Source organism: Caloenas nicobarica, chromosome 10 (genome assembly GCF_036013445.1).
Source record: "Caloenas nicobarica isolate bCalNic1 chromosome 10, bCalNic1.hap1, whole genome shotgun sequence".
Taxonomy (NCBI): domain Eukaryota; kingdom Metazoa; phylum Chordata; class Aves; order Columbiformes; family Columbidae; genus Caloenas; species Caloenas nicobarica.
This window is the reverse complement of record NC_088254.1, coordinates 8722630-8741564: the sequence shown is the minus strand read 5'-3', so window position 1 is coordinate 8741564 and position 18935 is coordinate 8722630. Positions and strand designations below refer to the sequence as shown.

The 18935-nt window shown below is 43.1% G+C and overlaps 1 protein-coding gene across 6 annotated transcripts in view; it reads left to right on the top strand.

The window, feature by feature from the left end:
- The first annotated feature begins 4099 nt into the window (after window positions 1-4099).
- The window catches only part of RNF111 (ring finger protein 111), a 55626-nt gene continuing 40790 nt past the window's right edge, over window positions 4100-18935 (top strand). For 3 of the 6 annotated variants that reach the window (XM_065641428.1, XM_065641424.1, XM_065641423.1), the window contains exon 1: window positions 4100-4190. In XM_065641428.1, coding sequence (XP_065497500.1) covers window positions 4117-4190 — 74 coding nt within the window. In that variant the 5' untranslated portion in view covers window positions 4100-4116. Of the gene's footprint in view, window positions 4191-4406; window positions 4604-14023; window positions 14264-18935 lie in introns of those variants that run through there. The other 3 variants (XM_065641427.1, XM_065641426.1, XM_065641429.1) reach the window with 3 other exon arrangements.

Here is an 18935-nt window from a genome sequence, read left to right as displayed (position 1 = left end):
AGGGAAAACAAATATATCACTCACACACACACTGTTCCCCCTATAATTCAGCCTGCGCCAACAATCCAGATCAAGTTTTCTCTAACAGACAGTGTTAGAGAATTAGACATCTCACTTTTTCCACAGATCTTAGGAGTTGCAGTAAAACTGGCTACAAAAGACATTCAGATCTAAAGCTGATAGCCATCTGACAAAGTTTTTTATTTTTTTGGAAGAGAAACCTCCTTCCTTTTTCCCATTCACCTCTCTGGCTGCTGTGAGGAGGTTTATCCATTACCTCCATTCCATGGTCTTTTCTGAGGCTATACTTTCTTCATAACTCCAATGAATATCTAATATTCTCACCTTCCTTTGTACAGCAATAATAGCATGGGGAGAAAAAATACTGTAGGACTAGTAGTGCTGTTAATTTTCCCACTGGACAGCAGCAAAATAATTAAAGACCCATTACTATTAGTCTGAAGCTGTGGGCCTGAGGGGAAGCAAGCATTAGCAAAAGGCCTACTGCAATCTGTTGGCAAAATCAGTGAAGGAGGCAACACCACTCATAGTGAAGAGTGTGTACCAGCACAAGGAGAATCTAGATAGTAAATTTTTAACAGAAACTCAGTCCTACTCAGTTGTGTCGTGGTTTAACCCCAGCTAACAACTAAGACCACGCAGCTGCTCTCTCATCCTCCCCCCACCAACTAGTATGGGGGAGAGAATGAAAAGGGAAGGGAAGAACTTGTAGGTTGAGACAAGAACAGTTTAATAAGACAGTAAAGGAAGAGAAAATAATAATAATAATAATAACAACAATATATATACAAAATAAGTGATGCACAACGCAATTGCTGACCAGCTGGTGACCGATACCTAGCCCACCACCAAGCAAAGACGACGGACACCGGTCCCGTGCAGCTGATCCTGGAGCAAAGAAGACCCAGACAGCTGCTCGTGTTTCAACATGGTTGTGCTGAACAGCCCCTCCCAGAAGAAGAGAGCCAGAAAAGCTGGCTCCTGCGATCTGTGGTAGGGAACAGCTCACTGGCCAGCCTGGATGTCAATCTGGGTGCTGTCCTGTTGTACTCTCTCTCAGCCTCTATGTGCACCTGCAGCTGGAAAGTTGAAAAAGTCCTTGGTCCCCTTCAGAACAGCCAAAACATCACTGAGTTCTCACATTCTTTTCATACCAACTCCAAAACACAGCCCAGCTACTGGAAAGAAAAAATTAACCGAGTCCCAGGCAAAGCCATGGGAAGTTCAGTGTGTTATCACATTATTTTCATACTAAACTCGCTCCCAAAAAAGACTGTGCTAGCTACTAAAAAGAAAAGATTCTAACTATTATGAAGAAAATTAACTCAGTCTAGGCAAAACCAGCACGAAGTGGCAGGCGTGCATCTTCCACATGCCTTTTAAAGTTTCCTAGGGATCCATTAGGAATGGATTTTTGAAGTGCTAGATTTTCAAGCTTTCAAGGATATTTTCTGGATATTAGTAACATATTTCAGCAAAAAGCACCAGAGGGAAATAACACCAGAATCAGCAGGTAACACACACAAGGCATACTTAAAAAGAAAGAATACACTCTTTCTTACAGTTGGAAGTAAACCAATAAGACCAAAAACCATTTTCCCTACGCAAATTAGTTTTTCTTGTTCCACACTTGAAGATTAATACAGCACAAACTTTTCATACTGTTGGCACAAAATTTGCTCGTAAGACTTGTAATTCAAGAAGTAATGAGGAAAAACTCCTGAGCTTGCAAAGTGAGCAGATAAGAACTTCATGAAGCTAGTGTTTTACTTTGAGGTTTACCAAGAACATACATGTTCTATCCACAGAAGAGGTGGCAGGGGAACAGCTACGGCAGCCCTGCCTCAGGCAGCAGCACCACTAGTACGCAAACTGCCTTTGCAGAAGCAAAATAAAATAATGAAACAAGAAGCCAGTTTGAGAATATTATGCACATCATATTAATTTGGAGAACAGGAGGATGAAAAGCAGCAGATAAGAAATGCGTTCATCACAGCAGAACAAGTAATCATTTCAGTTTCTACATGAAAAATTGGAGAAGCATTTCCTTATTTAGCTTCCATGTAATTTTCTTAGGTATTAGTTACCTTTGCAGAGTAGGGAATAAAATAATTTCACAGAAGAAAATTAAACCGCATTGTGAAAGTTTACTTCCCTTCACTTTTATAGGGTGTCAAAAGTATAGATAACTTATTCAAAGTTTCTAAGCAGATAGACTTTATTACTAAATTCCCTATTCAGAGCACCAGAGAAAAGCACGAATAATCACTTCCACCACAAAATTCAGCCTCAGGCAAGTAACAGTGGTAGAAGGTGGATCATTTCCAGAACAGGTATCTAAAGCACACGTATGAAGATTCTTAGCAAGTATGTTCAATGAAGAATGCTGTGCATAAAAGAGACATTTCCTTTCCCAGTATTACTTGACTATGGATGCTCCCAGAACAGAAAACAAAGCTAAAGAAAAATCCCCCAGAATCCAAATTCACAAAACAATATTTAAATACTTAAGCAAAACAGAGCTAACACATTCACTGCCAAACAGATTTGTTTAGAATCTAGGTAGTTATTTTTCACAACAGAAAACCAAAAGTCTCTTAATTAGACATTTCACAGTGAGTGTTCAGAGTCTATTCACGAAATTCATATTTGTAAATCCTGTCTTCAATAAAAAGTATGCAAACAAACCCACACAACACAGTTCTCTTCAGGTGGTGGACCCCCTACCACATATTACTGTCCACCCATCACTAGTCTAGGTCCAGCACCTTCTCATGGCAAAAGAACCTCTCAGTTCTCCCTCTGCTGTTGCACAAATACTCTTGGATGCTACAGAGATATCCCTGCCCAGCACCAGTGCTGCCCAGCAGCTCCTATACTTGCTTTGCCCCATAACACTCCTGAACATCAGGATTGCTGTTAACACAGCATATTCCAAAAATCTCACAGATCGTCTACACAGCCTCGGCACACACAGCGCAAGTCTCCAGGATTTGCGGACAGTACAGCCTAATAACACATCTCTTAGCCCACCCATTTTCCATATACATCCAGCATCCCTATACATTGCCTATACACAGTGACTGAAAACAGATAAGCAAGGCAAAACATCTTACATTACAGAAGTCACAAACAGGAAACTCACAACTGTATCCAAACTACATGACACAGTTCCACACTCTTTCTTTAAGGTGATATATACAACAAAAACAGCTTAAGAATGCAATGTATATTGATAGATCTTAACCTTTGCCTTTAGCTGGTTTCTTGGTGGGTGTGTCAGCTGAAACAGTTATTTCAATATTATCTGGATCACCTCCTTCCTCTTCAATGGCCTAAATGGAAGAAAAAATGAATTTTTAATGGATTTTGGTGGGACGCTAAACAACTTGACTTCAGCAGAAGTCACTGAGCCAAATTATTATTTTTTTCCACCTCGAAAGTATTTTATAAAACACTTCGGGTTAAACTTTTCACTTAAAGCTGGAGAGGAGGTAAGGAACGCTAACGATAACGGCGAGAGTTTAATCTGTTAAAATGACATTTTCACAGGCCGGCTTATCAAGGATCAGCACATTTCTCTTTGAAACACAACACCAGAAGGCCACTGCGACATCCGTGATGACATTAAGGGCAGTGCAAAAACAGGACGGAGGGAGGGAAGCACCGAAACCCCACAGCAACACCCGGCCCCGCGGCTCTCCCGCCGGCCGCCCGCCGAGCTCCAGCGCCCGGGGCGGCGGACGGGCCGCAAGGCCGCGGGGCGAGCTCTGCCGGCCGGGGCTCCGCCAGCACGGACACCGCGCTCCGCCGGCCGGGACACCGAGCACGGCCCGGCCCAGCCGCGCCCCCAGCCCGGCGGCCGAGAGGGCTGTGCCGCCCAGCCGGGGCTGCCCGGTCCCCGCGGACCCTCACCCCGGCACCGGCGGCGGCACAGAGAGGTCCCGCCCCCCGCACCGGAGGCAGCCGGCCGTGTCGCGGGGCCCCGCCCCCGAAGCCTGGCGGCGGCAGGCCGGGCCCCTCAGCGGGCCGGTCGGGCCGGGCCGGGCCGGCCCCCGCGGCCTGTGCCGGCCTCTCACCTGCTTGAGCCGGGAGATGAGCACGGTCTTCACCCCGGTGATGTCCAGGTTGCGCCGCTTCAGTTCCGACTTGAGGTCGATGACGCGCAGGTCGGTGATCTTCTTGCTCTCGGTGTGGGGCAGCGCCACGGCCGCCGGGCCGGTGGGGGCCGCGGGAGCCCGCGCGGCCGCGGGAGCCGAGGCGGCGGCGGCCATTTTAGAGCGACTGAGCGCGGCAGCTGCACGCACAATGAAACCCCCCCCGCCCGCCCCGCCGGGCCGCCCAGTACCCGGATGGAGGCTGCGGCCGACCTGGCGGCGCGGCGCAGGCGCGCTGCGGCTCACCTGGCCCCGGGACCTCCCCGCGAGAGGTTGGCGGCGGGCGGGCCGGCCGGGTGGGGGGTGCTGGGCTGCTGGGCTGCGCCTCGGCCCCGCGGAGCCCGCCCAGGAAGGACGGGCCGGTGCTCGGCACGGCTCGGGGCTGGGCTCTGGCTTCTGCAGGGAGCGGCGCCGAGAGCCATGAGGTGCCCCGGGGCGGTGCGGGCGGCGGCGGGGCCGGGCCTGGCGGGAGGCGTGGGGCCGCGGGGCCGCGCTGGGGCGGGGAGGGGTCGCCGGCTGCGGGCCGGGACTGGCCTGAGGCAGCGCCGCGCCGCCCGCCGTTGTGTGGGCTTGTGTTACGCTGGTTTCTCTTGAGAGCGCACGTTCGGAGGCTTTCCCTTTATGCAGCTGTAGGCCTGTTCAGGAAAAGTAGCGTTGAACAAGCGTGAGGTGACCGCGTGTGAGCACCAGCGCACTGGGGCGGTGAGCGCGGAACGGGCCGCCCGGCGGAGCTGGGGCTGCCGCTCCTCGGGCGGCGTCCGGGGCCGGGCGGGGCTCTGAGCAGCCTGCTCTGCTGGACGGTGTCCCTTGGAACCAGGTGATCTTGACGGTCCCTCCCAGCCCAAACCGTTCTGTGAAACGTGCAGCGAGTTCGATCGAGTGCAAACAGCGTGCGGTTCCAGCGGGGCCTCCGTGGGGCTCGGAGCAGCTGAAGGGTGGTCGCCCAGGGCGGGAATCTGCGGCAGGTGGGGTTGGTGGGTTGGTTGGTTGGGGTTTTGTTTTGGGGGGGGGGGGGGTGGTTGGTTTGTTTTTGTGGCGTTTGTTTGTCGGTTTGGTTTGGGGGGTTTTTTTGGTGGGCTTTTGCAAGCTTTGCGGAGGCACATCTACTTACCTCCTGTTTCAGTTTGTTAGCTCTTGTAGTGTGCATTGGATTCGTGACAGAATAAGTATTAGATTTTTTTTTTCCCTAAATAAAAGCAAAATATTTATTTACCTATTGTCGGTGCTTCTCCATTCGTATTAAGGAGTTGGGTCGTACCTTCTTGTTTGCTCTGGCCACTGACTTCTCAAAGTTTGGGAAATATGCTTAAATAATTGATGCTGGTTTTACTCATTTTTCTCAGGTGAAATATTAGCTCCAATGATTTTAAATATCAGAGGAAGAAGAATCTAGGGAGAAGTAGATCTGTTTGCCTAACAGGTTTTTTATTGGAAGTATTCTAGAAGTACGATACTAATGTTTTATTTATTAACAAATAAAGTACTTTTTGTTATGATTTATTAGGCTGTATTTGTACCAGGTAATGGAACGTGCGATTTCTTAGTTAACTATTTCATTTGCTTTCTGTAGAGAATGCTTGAAGCTATTTTGTCAATATTAGATGCTACAGCTGCTACTAAATCTTCAAATGAGGCAGAATCTGTGAATTTAAGTATGTCTAAACCAGTATAAGTCACAACAATCCTCTCGTTCTGTCTCTTCATTCAGAAATTGCATCTTGATAAAAATGAGACATTGAATGAGAGTTTTCTTTAATAAATACTGGTTAAAGAACCTTTTGTGCAGATGAAATCCTGAATCCTACAAAGATTTGTAACACCATCCTCTCTTTTCAAAATGTACTTGAAGTATTTAAATAATACTTTGCTTAACTAGGTATCAGTTAACAAAGACTAATATACACGTATTTAAAAGTTAAGCGTGCACAGAAGTCTAAAAACAGTTTGGACTGATAATTGCATGTATATTTTAGATATTTAATGCTGCTGTTGCACTTAGTACCAAGATTTTGTTAAAAGAATAATCTCAAATAAGAAATTAATTTATTTTTTCCTGATGCTGTATTCTGTGATAACATTTGCATTAGCATCAAATACATTTGGGTTGACCTTGAAGTTAATAAGTGAACTCTTTAGCTTAACTTTAGACTACAGAAACAGATTTTTGTGATCGTTTGTATAACATTTAAACATTGCATGAAAAAGTCCTAAGTTTGATTTATTTGCATATTTTGAGTTTGGCTGTGCAACAAAGTCTCATTCAGGACTGTCAGTTTTACTGTGGTAAACTGTTGTACAAATACACACAAAGCCCACTGGTCAGGTTCTAGTAGTGGTGAAGACAAGTTTACTGTGTCCAGTTTCAGGAAAGATGAGATGGGTAACAAATACAGTTCTCGCACTGTTGGAGAGGGGTTGCTTGACTTACCTAAACCTCACTGCTTGTTGGTTGATGTCATGTAAATATGAAAGCTGTACATCTAACCCACCCCCCAAATAAAAAAAAATCAGCCGACAGAGCCAAAAGTGACCTTAAGACTATTCTCAGTCAGCGTCCTGCCTCAAGGGACAATAAGCTATTATGAAAATAACCTTGATGGATGTTTGCCTAATCTGCTCTTAAAGCCTTAAACACAGATTCCCCTCGTTCCTTGGGCAGTCTAGTCCTTAACTATCCTTTTTCAGATGTCTAGATTAAACCCCTTTTGCTGCAATTTAGCCTTCTTATTCAAAGTGAATATAAAGGATTGTTCCTTTCTTTTCACAGCATTATTTTACATAAACTAAGACTGTCACCATATTTTTCTTCCGTCTCTTATTTTTTGATTAAAAGCATGGATTATTTCCTTTTTTTAAATCAGAGTTCTGAATCGCATGACCTTTTGTCGTTGTACCCCTCTAGCTCCTGACCAATCTTTCTGTAAGTTCTTGAAGTTATCTTGGTGACAACACTTCCAGTTATGCATCTCAGTAGGGTGGATGCCTTTTTCAACCTCATGAACTTGTTGACATGTTCTGCTTGTGATCCACTCTACCAATTGGTTTATTTTCTGCAATTTTATTATGGTATCTCTTTCCTGTGCAGTTGATTATTCCTTGCTAAGTGCAGAACTTTGCACTCATGCTTATAGGATTGTCCCACTGCAATTATTTCAAACTCCAGTCTTCACTTCTGCTCTTTCTAGTACCTCTCAACCTGGTGTCAGCTCCAGGTTTATGAGCATAATCTCTAAGCCATTACCCAAAGATTTTACAATATTGAAGTGTATGGGGAATTTTATTTGATATAACTTACAGTTTGGTAGTAAACTACTAATAGTGATCCTCTGGGTACAAACCAGTTTTGCACTAGATTTGTGTAGTTTCTATTCAAATCAAATTTCCTTATCTTCCCTATGAAAATGTCGATGGAACAGAATGTCAAAAGTCTCACTGAAGCGAACATCTTCAGTTTATTGATGTCTGTGGAACCATAAATGGAAATTAGGTTGGTTTGATAGATTGTCATGAACAAATCATGTCGGTTGTTATTTATCACTTTGTTATTTTCCGGGTATCTACAAATAATTTGAATTCGTCCCAGAATTTTAATTAGGTTGGCCGGTTTCTAATTTCCTGATTTTTTGATTGTTTGGTCTTTTTAAAGAAAAATACTCTATTAGTCCTTTTGTAGACTCTCGAAACATCTATTATTTTTCAAAGAGATTGTTTTATACCATTAGGTTCTGAGATTTGTGGTAGAGTTTGGTTAGGAAGTGGTAATAGACTTTCAAAGAGCAGAAATGTTTGGCCCAGATATTAATATTTAAATGGCAACAAAGACAGAAGTCTAAAACTGCGCTCCTGTAATTTTTTTTGTCTGTCTTGTCTGTGAGACACCTGAAAGTTGTAAGCATTCTTCAATTTTTAATGTTTTTCCCAGGGTTCTGTAAATTTGCTTTTTTCTGCATAGAAGATTAGCCCAGTTTGAACCGTGCTGACCAGTCTAGTGCTAACCTCACACGAAAGCCTAGCGGAGGACCAAACACTGGCTATTTTACCTCATTTACAGCTTCACGCAGGTGGTATGTTCTGTGCAGTTTTAACGTGATTTGGCTCTGTAAAAATGCAGTGATATTCAATGTTTTTAAAACATAGGAAGCAGTTCTTGCCTTTTTTTTTTTTTTTTTTTTTTTTTTTGTAAGGAAGCCACCCGGCTAGGGCATTCACCTAGAGCTGAAAAGGCTGCCCCAATTTTCTTCTCTTCCGCCTGAGAAGAAGAGATGTTGGTTTACGGAAAGGGGAGGGGTTGGAGTCCTGGAAGGTCACCTCCAAATAAAGTACCTACAATTAGCAGGATCCTGTCTCATTTGAGATGCATTGCTCTTCCGTGTCTCTTTATCAGCAAAGCTGTATGCAGTTCTCTGCTTAACAAACCGGTTGTTTAAAACCTGATTTCTGCAATGTGTATTTTCACTCTAACTTTAGGCTTTTGTTTGTTTGCTTCAGAAATCCAAGTTTCTAGTACAGTATTTTGGGTGCTGACTCCATCAAAGCTAGTTATTACAGCAATTAATGATGCAATGACTCAGTTCCTTCTTGGATCTAAACACTTTTTTTTAAAAAGTGAGACATTGGGCTGATGCTAGATCAACTGAAAGGAACAGGAAGAATCCCTTTTGCTTTGAGAGGCGCCGAGTTTGTCCCAGTTCTCATGTTACATTGCCTTATTACTACAATTTCAAACTTTGCTTTTAGTATTTCCTGATATCAATCTGACTATATTCAAACCTCCAATCAAGCTTACATTTAAAAATTATCAGATGGTATGTTTGCTGCACTATTTCTCTCCTCTACAGGCAAAGCAAGAATGAATAATGCCATTTGAGACATTTTCAGCAAATGCCTGACAATAGATACATTTTGACATCAACAATCGCTGATAATTTAATATGCATCACTGCTATAAAAACAGCTTTTTCCACTCCAAATTTATAGTTTTCTTTTTGATGTATTATTGATATGCTGTATGATGAGCAGTCAGAAGAAGGTTGTAGAAATGAGTTTCTGGTCTCTAAGTAGCTCTTGTTATAATTCTACAGAACAGCAAGGAGAAGAACATAAGCTGCTTGTAAATCAAACACAGATATTTTTCTTTATTTTACTACTGAAAGTATATATGTACAGGCTAGGAAATGGCTATAGAATTTCTTAGTGTAAAATCAGATCATTAAATGCAGGATACTTTTGTTTGTTTTAAACCTAATTGCCCTAAAAATAGTTGCTGATTCATCATTAAAGTGCAAAAATCTATTTGGCCTCATTATTGTACAAGCACTGAAAGAATATAAAGGAATATCTCATGTGATCATTCTATTAACAGATTGGCAACATATTTGTCTTTTGACAAGAAAAAAAAAGATTAAAAATACCGTCAACAAAGTAGCTATTTCTAAGTAATTACATATACCACACCTACTTAATTATACGACAACTTAAATACTTAAAATATCTTAGAATATCTAACTGCTTGAGACCTTAGTAGGGATTTGCATAATTTTTGAAGTAATGTGTTGTGAAAATGCTGCTTCTAACCTTTCACAGCCTTATCAGGCTTTATAGTGTGAAATTAAATGAGTGACTGGTGGGTCATTTCTGTATCTGTGTGTTGCTGTAATGTAGGTGGTTTTTTTGTTCTTCCGTATATGTTAAAAATATACAGTTACCTGAGTGGTGTGTGTTATGTTCCAGAGCTTTTGAAAGCTCTTAGATTGGTCACGTTAGAAAATTTCCTGTTATTTATCATCATAAAATATATAACACAACAGCTGTTGAGTTGTATTTTTTTACTCTGCAAATGCATCCGTTTTTTCACTTCCTATCAGCAATTTTTCGTGTTACAAATCTTGCAGCATTTTTTATCCTCTTCCCTATTTTTTCCAGTTTTCACTGGTAGGATCTTCATCTGGACTGGTTTGAGCTGTGACAATTTGTATCATCTGAATATGAATCTCACAATTTTTGTGATTTTTTTTTTTCTTTCTCCTGTATTACCCTCACAACATACTGCCATGAAAGGCTTTACAGTTTAATAATATTACTAGTAATTTCAAAGTGACTCAACACTTACAAACATTTAAATATATGCTTAAGAATGGTCCATTTTAAGTCTACAGAACTACATATGATATACATGTCAAAGAATGGGCTGTTTTCATCTGGATAAATAACCTGGTTGCAAGTAATTTTGAGCTCCTGCGGTATTTGTGACAGGAGATATAAACCTCCTGCCTATATACAGGAGTATGTAAGTGTATACGATCCATGCTGTCCTGGGCTCTTCCAGGCTTGCAGGTAACAGAGCTCAAAGACATCTCCTTCTACAAGTGTGCCCCTCTTGCACCTTGCCCACATGCCCAGTGGGACGGTGTCCCAGAAGCTGGTGTTGGCACCTGGAGAGGCTGTGCCTGGCTTTCCTTTGTGGGTGAGCAGACTGAAACGGTGCTCCTGCATAGCGCTGCGTCCAGCTATGAAGCTGAGCTGCTGACGGTACCTCAGCATAGGGGTTTGCTTTGATTTTTGTCTTCTTGCCAAAAATGCAAAGTGCAGACTCCTGCTGGTTGGCATTATTTTGATCCTAGACAAGACAGCTGCTTCTTTGTGTCTTTAGTCCTGCCAGGCCCTGGGGTGCGTATATAAATGGTTTTGTTAGGCTCCACTTAGAAGTCAAAGAGTTTAGTATTAATTGATGACACCCAGCCTGAAAGCTATTTTGAAATTTGCATTAGTGATTTAGCATGAATTGATTTAACCTTTTTGTTTTCTGTAGCTGAGAAGTGTGAAAAGGAGAATCCTTTGGTTTTGTCCAAGGAATCAATAACATATTTTCAAGACAGCTGTCTATAACCTAAAATAATGGCAGAAGTAACTTTAATAAATATATCAAAGGGCACAGATAGAAGTTTGGGGGTTTTTTTAAGTGAGTAATTCTAGGCATCGAAGTGCATTTTCTCCATCACTTTGCTTTAAAAATATGTTAATAACCAGTCAATAATTGACAAACTAATTTCTATCAAGTGTTAATTTAAGGGTGAGGTAGGCCACAACTTAGCAGATTACTGTCAGCTGGTAGCCCATAGTGAAATATGAACTGGGAAATCATAGCTAATAAAGATGTTAGGAATTCTGCCTTTAATTTACCCAAGGAGGGAAGGTCTACCAAATCATATACAGTTAAAGCATTTACAGATCATCTGGCCACTCTGACTTTGCACTGGGAGAAAATCAAGAATATCTGTTCTTACCATGTGTTTCTTTTTATTTTGTGAACTGAGATTTATAGCCACTCTGTAGCCCTTGTTTTTGGTTTTTGAAATGGTCTTTGTATGTCTTTCAATTGGTGAGCATAGAGTGACTCTACATTTTCTCTGCCAAGAAATACCTTTCTGTCATCTTTCATGTGAGTGTTCAAAACAATTGTTAAGTAAACAGATAAATACATAACTAGTTGGTGTATTGTTTTTATTGGTAGTAGCCGCTGTTCAGTTTATAAAGAATGTTCCTCTGTCTCGTTTCTTAAAGTAATCTAGCTAAATTTCATTAGCTTCCTCTCATATTATGCTATATTCTCTTCAGTGTCCTGTTTAGAGTTCATCATTCCAGAATAAATTTTTTAAAAAGCTGGATAAAGTAGTTGTAAGACTACATCAGGAGTAGTTTTTACGATAGCGTTGAAACCTCTCTCTCTCTGGAAAATACTTAGACTCAAATATTATACAAGCATGTTTGATTTTTTCATGTCTACATCATGTTGTTGACTGTTGGTCATTTTCTTAATTACATAGTTTATTGAAGTTCTCATCCTGCTGCCTTCTACCTGACAAGTATGAAATATATACCAAAACTTTTAGTCATTAGTATTTAAGTGTACATTCTTTATATTTTACTTTTTTCACCTTGCTCACATTAGTCTGGTCTTCAAGGTCATTCAATTCTTCCCATGTATTTTTTTTTTCCCCAGCAGATGTTTATTTATGTATTTCACCTTCGGTTCCAGTCATTAATGAAAAATATTAAAATTGCTTACATGACCAAGCCATTAGTGACCTCCATAGAACCTGATGTGACCTTCTTTCCACTGTCTTTTGCTTTCTTCTATTGAGTGGTTTAGGTATGTTTCTTTTATTTTTTGGACTGCTCCCCATTCTCTCTGGTTTCAGTGGTTGTTTCATATGTGGCTCAGTGTCCTTGTTTCCTGAAGTCTGGCTGCATGAAATGTACTGTATTCCTTGATTTTAAAAAATAAAAAAACCCAACCAAACACCAAAAAAACTGTGTAGAAAAAGCTAGCAAGTTAATGCTGGATGACCTGTATTTTTGTCTTTATTGAAAACTGAAATGAATTATTTTGGTTCTGAAACCACATGAAATCACCTGTGATCCTTCTTTCCACCTTCCCTGTATGTGGGTCTCACTTTCTCCTTTGCTCTTGTGTTATGTATAAAGCTGAAAAATTTGTTGATTTTCATACCATTTACATGGTCTAGCACCTTTTGCACTTTGTTTCTACACTTTTTGACATATTTGGTTATTCCTTTGCTTAGTAATCCTTTTTCCTGCCTCAGAAATATGTCTTCTTTTGAGGTAGGCATTTATTGGAGTCTTTCCTTACAGCCTTTTTTCCTTGTTTGAGAAATAGCTTCTGTGGTGTTTTATCCACTTTTGCTTTAAGGAAATTCCATTCAAATACTCATTCAATTAATAGTCTCAAAATGCATTTTTTCCCAATGACCATTTATTTTGTAATGATGCATGAAGGTTGTTTACCTCCTCCAAAACGCCAAAACGTGTAAGAACTCTTGTATGCAATGCATTCCGAGTAAGATCTTTAACTGCTGGTGGATCAGACCGCACCTTTCTGCTCCCGAATCTCCAGTGTATAGATGTCGCTCACTCACAGCACACAGCCCTTCTCTGCCCAGTGTTTTAAGCTGGAAGAGTTTTGAGTGTGTACACCAGCACTGCTGGAAGGTCATCTCCGTGGAAGGGTATCACGGCCTGGGCAGACTTGGGCAGCTATGAAATTAACAAACACTAAGGCTTTCTGCTAAATGAGAGACTTGTCAAAGTCGCGATGCTCACAGCGCTGGTGGGTTGACAATGAGCAGGCACAGCCCTCAGCTGGAGAAGGTCTCACAAGGTCCAACTGACAGCGGTAAATAAGAAGAGCGGGCAGGCTCACCTGTTCCTGCATTTCTGCGGTAAACGCAAATTAAATCCCTGTTTCTAAGGCGGGTAGGTGCGATGCGTGTGCATTCCCAGCAGCTGCCCCGCGGTTTGCGGGGGCAGGCGGGACCCGGCGCCGCTGCCGCGGGCTGGGCCGCCCGGCCGAGGGGCGGGCGCGGGGATCCTTGGCCTGGCCGCTGCCGGTCAGCTCGGGCGGCACAGCTCCGGCTGGGCGGCCGGCGGACAGCGCGGTGCACACGGAAGAGACGTCTCGGGGTGGCAAAGCGACGCGTTCGTACGAGATGTCGCAGGGGGAAATGCGGACACAGCGGCAGCGGGGCTGGCCGGGGCCGAGGCAGTGTCGGCTGCCTTCCCCTCGGTCTGCTCGGGCGGTCGCTGTCCTGTGCAGGGCGGGCAGGCGCGGGGGGCGGCCGCGGCCGCAGCCTCTCCGTGCCGAGGGGTCCCGGCCCGGGCCCTGCAGGTGCGGCGAGCCCCGCGCTGCGCCGCCGCTTCCGCCCAGCAGGGGGCGCGGCGCCTGCCGGGAGGCGGGGCGCGAGCCGGCGCGGCTGCGCTTTGCGGAGTGCTGTAAAGCAGCGCCGAGTGTCGCGCTGCGGCTGGGGAGGGAGCGGGGGCTGCGCAACAACAAAACGTCGCCCGCCTCGCGGCGTGTCACCGGGTCCGGGCGGCGGCGGCCAGGCCGGGGCAAAGCGGCGCCGCGGGCGGCGGGGCAGGGCGCCGCCGAGCAGGAGGCCGTGGCCTCCCGGGCCGCGCCAGGCAGCGACACGGGGTCCCTGCGGTGCCCGCCGGGGCCGCTTCCTCCCCTCCGGCCCTGGGCAGGCGCCGGCGGCAGCCGCTTCTTCCCCTCGGCCTCGCTGTCTCAGGTACGGGGGGCGGGGGCCGCGGTGTTGCCCGCACTCCGCGGGGCGTTGTGTCGTGGCGGGTGGGGCCCGCGGGGGCCGGGAGGGGGGCGGTGGGCTCTCCTCCTCTCCCCAGCCCCGCCCCGGTGGCGGCAGCGCTGGCCGGGCCGGGCCGGCTCTCCGCTCCGCTCCCGTCCTCTCCCGCCGGGGCTGGCCCGGGGTCGCGGGGGCCGTTGGGCGGGTGGGAACTTCGCGGTGGTGGGGTTTGGTTTTTGGTTTTTTTTTTTCCCAGTGTCTCGTTGACGTACAAAGCAGTATCTTCACTGCGGGAAGCCGCAGCACTCTCTTGGGTTTTGTCTTCTTGAAAATTTGTCACAAATTTTACCTTACAATAGAGAATTTATTTTTATTTGTGTGCGTAATAGGGTTTATTACAACGTCATTTGTTTTGTTCGCAAAGTTGGTATTCTGTTTCTTAACTAGTATTAAAAAAAATCATTGTCAGATTTTCTTTTTCCTAATAAACAAGGAAGCAACATTCATTCAGAAATATAGGCCACGATGTTCAGAGGTACGTAGGTTTGTAACTTACTGAAATGGACAGGTGTTAAGGATCTGTGTACTTTTTAAAGTGTCTGCGTTTGGGTGATTAACACTGAGCATATGTCTGTGGAATTTTTGTTTTGAGTAAGCTCTTCCAGGGCTTGAAATGGTTTTGTGAAATCGTAAGCGAGTCCTGGTTGCCTTAGCTGATTAAATTATACCCTTAATTCCTGATACTCAATGACTTCTCCAACAGAAGACATAACGCAGGAGGTAAGATCCTGCTGTAATAGTCCACCTTTATTTGATTTTAACATGATTACTTCAGAGGCACATATTTGACAAAAAATGTAAGAATTGACTGCTCAGCATGGAGACCTTGCTAGCATTTATCATGGTGGAATATCTGTATTATAAACTAATAAATAAAAACTAGGTTTTCAGGTGGTGAATGAAGCCCTTACATTGTCTTTATTGTAACCAGTAGAAAATTCCAAAAATAAATTCTGCATACTTAGTAGAAACATTTTTGAGGAAAATTAATATTTAAAGAATTGGAATAATTTTGTCACTCTTAAAACCAGAAGTTAAAACTTTAGTTCACATACCTGTAGTCCTTGCTATCAAAGTAGTTTTCCACAAGTTTAAATGTTTTTACTCATCTTTTCAGCTTTTTGTTGGATAGAGAGACTACTGGGGGGGCAGGGGGGGGCAACAACAAAAAAGACTGTTAGCCAAGGTTATCACCAGCTCAGATTTATATTCTGGCTGATGTGCAAGGCTTGATAGGGAAAGATGTGGGCTTAGTTTGTTTTATAAAGTGAACATCTGGTCACTCATCTCACACTGTCATCCACAGTATAAAATGACCTATTGAATTCATAAGACAGGAAAGGCTGTGTGCAACATTTTGCATTTCACTTAAGTTAAAGTGTGTAAGACACCAAGCTTCCCGTTTTAAGACTGTTAAGTCTTGCATATTTAAACATCTGTTTATTGATGGTTGAAGCCCTGGCAGCCACAGCTGTGCTTATGTCTAGTATTGGGAGTCTGGGGGTGAACAACAGCTCTTAGTATTCATGCATATTTCACATGTCCTTTCAAAATCTGGATGGGAACATTCTGACCTTTCAGAAATGTGTCTTTTATGAAGCAATGGCTTTTGTAAAAGTGTATTAAGAGTGTATCTTAATAGGTCTGTGACTTGTACTTTATCTTCAAATTAATAACTTTGTAGACCTGCAGAACCGGATCATTTATAACAGTCTTGTCTTTCAGTGGAGGTGGCCGTGTTGCGATAACATTTAGCTGACAGCAGTTACTGCCTTTTTTTTCCAAGATGAAGGATCTTTCAGTTGTTTATATTTCCTGTAACGGTGAGGACATTCTTTTGAGAAGATCGAGGTAATAATGCCCTCTCGCTCTAGCTGACGAACTTTGAAGGCTTAAATGTCAGGCTGTTGAATAAATGGGGAAAAAAATTGCTGAGAGGGGTGGGGAACAGGATGATTTACTTCACATGTAAACAATGGGGGTAGTACAGAGAGATGGATTTGCCAAAGGTAGATGTTGTATAAAGATTTCCCCCACAGCTTTACTAATGTGCAACCTCCTTTAGGTCAGTTTTATCATCAGATTTTTAGTGTTTTAGCTGTTTGTATGTCAGTGAGGTTGAGAAAGAGATTTAGAAATATCTATGTTGAGTAATGTCATATGGGACACATGTACAACATAGGGGTAGGATAATTACTTCCAGTCTTAGTCTCTTAAGTTTTGACAGTGCGACAGTGATCAGCTGCTTCCAAAGACTGCAGTTCTTTTAAAAGAAACACAAAATGTATCTGCAGCCAGTGTTACACTAGTGAACTTCCTTCAGGCTTAAAGTTAGATTAGTGATTTTCTTTGTGGGCTGATGTCAGGCCTAACAGAGACCCCTAATGGAGCAGGGGGAAAGGAAGAAAGGAAAAATGTTTCTTTCACTAACCCAGAATTTTGCTAACAAGATTATTTTGCTGTTTTATATAGTTTATGCTATTTGGAAAAGTAATTAATTGTGAACTAAAGTGATGTCTTCCTTATTAAGTGTTTACCAAGTGAAATCTGAGAAGACTGGTTCATGACTTTACTATCAAGAGACTTTCTTCTGTGTTGTTTTTTGCCAATAAAGTACAGTCCTAACACTTGGCTACTGTCAAGTAAAATGTTTGCTTTTACCCACTGCCACTTGGCTCTACAGGATGAAGAGTACAGAATTCTGCTGCACTGTCCTGCCCTCTTAAACTGGTAGATCTACTCAGTTTAGTATCTCAAAAATTCTTTCTCATAGATTTTCTGAAGAACAGCATAAAACTGTCCTAACGGTTAATTTCTTAGTTCTCAGTTGCAAGGTTCTTGTTAGCAGTTGTAGTGAAGATCATCTCTGATGCTCAGACCTTTATCAAGAAGTCTTTGCAAAATGGCTCTGCATTGAGAACAGTTACATGTACCTCAAAGGTCAAAACTGCCAGGGGGACTAAGAAATAATTTTATTTTTGATGGCTGTTTGACTCAGAACTTCCCTAGCTGTCTCTCGAAACAATACTCTTAAAGTTGGTTGAAGCAGAATTTGCAGTTAAGGTCTTGAGCCCCAATAAAAAAGTCTATTTTGTCAGACTTTTATAAAGCTACAACTCCTTATTCCCGAGTTCATTGCTGTTATGTTTGTCTTGGAGTTCACTAAAGCCAAAACATTCCTGGTTGCCAAATCATAACGCTTATGTCTTAAAACCGTGATTTACATAGTGTTAATGTAGCTAACTGAGTTTAAGCCTAGGACAGAGCAAATAAATGTCTAGACTGAAGAATGTGCTTGTGAACACCATGTTTGTCACATCCACCTGCTTGCATCCATTGTGCAAAGCCATACAGATTCCTTGCACAGGTGAGGATGTGCACACTAATGCTTCACTGATACCTGATTGATGCTGGGATTTCTGTGGGTGCCTTATGGTCTTGGACTGATTCGTGGTATATTGCGCGAGAACTAATTTGTTCATAGGGCTCAATGCAGAACTACTCTTAGCCTGCCAGCTCATCTAACTGAGCTGCTTCCAGCTGCGCGTGCTCCCTGCATTCTGTCTGTCCCAGCTGGAGCCAGGCCATAGATCTGTTCCTAGCAAAGAGCTCTTCTGTTTGTAGCTGTCCTGTGCTGGATACTGTTAGAAGGAGTGAGAGACAAACACTTCCAGTAGTCTCTCCATGAGAATACAGTAGTGGTAAGTCTCAGAGGTGAATGATAACATGGCATAATGAGGGCATTCTGTAGCTGTTCTATAGGTGGCCTGGCATTTCTTTTGCAAGATAATTGCATTACTGATCTGAATTGACTTATGCGTGAAGAAACAAACCTTGAAGGTCTCAAAGGAAATTTTTTTTGGAAATAAAATTAAGGAGGCTTTGCTGTTCCAGAAGATGGATACTGTTGGTTACAGTACTTCACAGTACGGTTACTGCGGTCTGACTTACTTTTGAGGTGGCTTTGCAAAGGTAGTAGTGTACTTGAAATAACATTGTTTCACTTTAAGAGTAGACTTTCCAAGCTGATGATGGCTCTTAGAATTGTCTGCAAGGACTGAGTAAGCCTGCCTGCATTGCTGTGCTCATGTAACTACAGCGCCTCTACAGAGCACAAACTTCTGTCTGGGCTGGATGTAAGGGAGTGTCTTTGGTAGACTGTAGGCAAGAACCTGTCTTCAGAACAATGTCATGCAGTTAGTAACTAATACTATGGATGTTATTCTGTAATACCGTACCTTTCCATAGAGCAAAGGATAAGTATTCTGCTCTGAGAATTCTCAGGCAATTTTGTCTTTTCAAAATTTGGAGTAGCTGTCATCACTGTGGCTGCATTAAAGCAAACAAAGGAAATTGAGAGTGGTTTGTAATGGTACTTCATAATGTCCTGTGAATAAAGATGTGTTTGATACTACATAATATCAGAGCAAACATAATAGAGTTTCAGTTTACCTTCTGATTGTTGCTGTTTTATAAAGATGCATAATCCTTAACTATCAATTGCTTTATTTTCTGGCAAAGATTACAAGACCAATATATAGTATACTAAAACTTAGTTGCTAAAACAAGCTTTAAAAGAGCACTGTTTGTCTCATGAAGT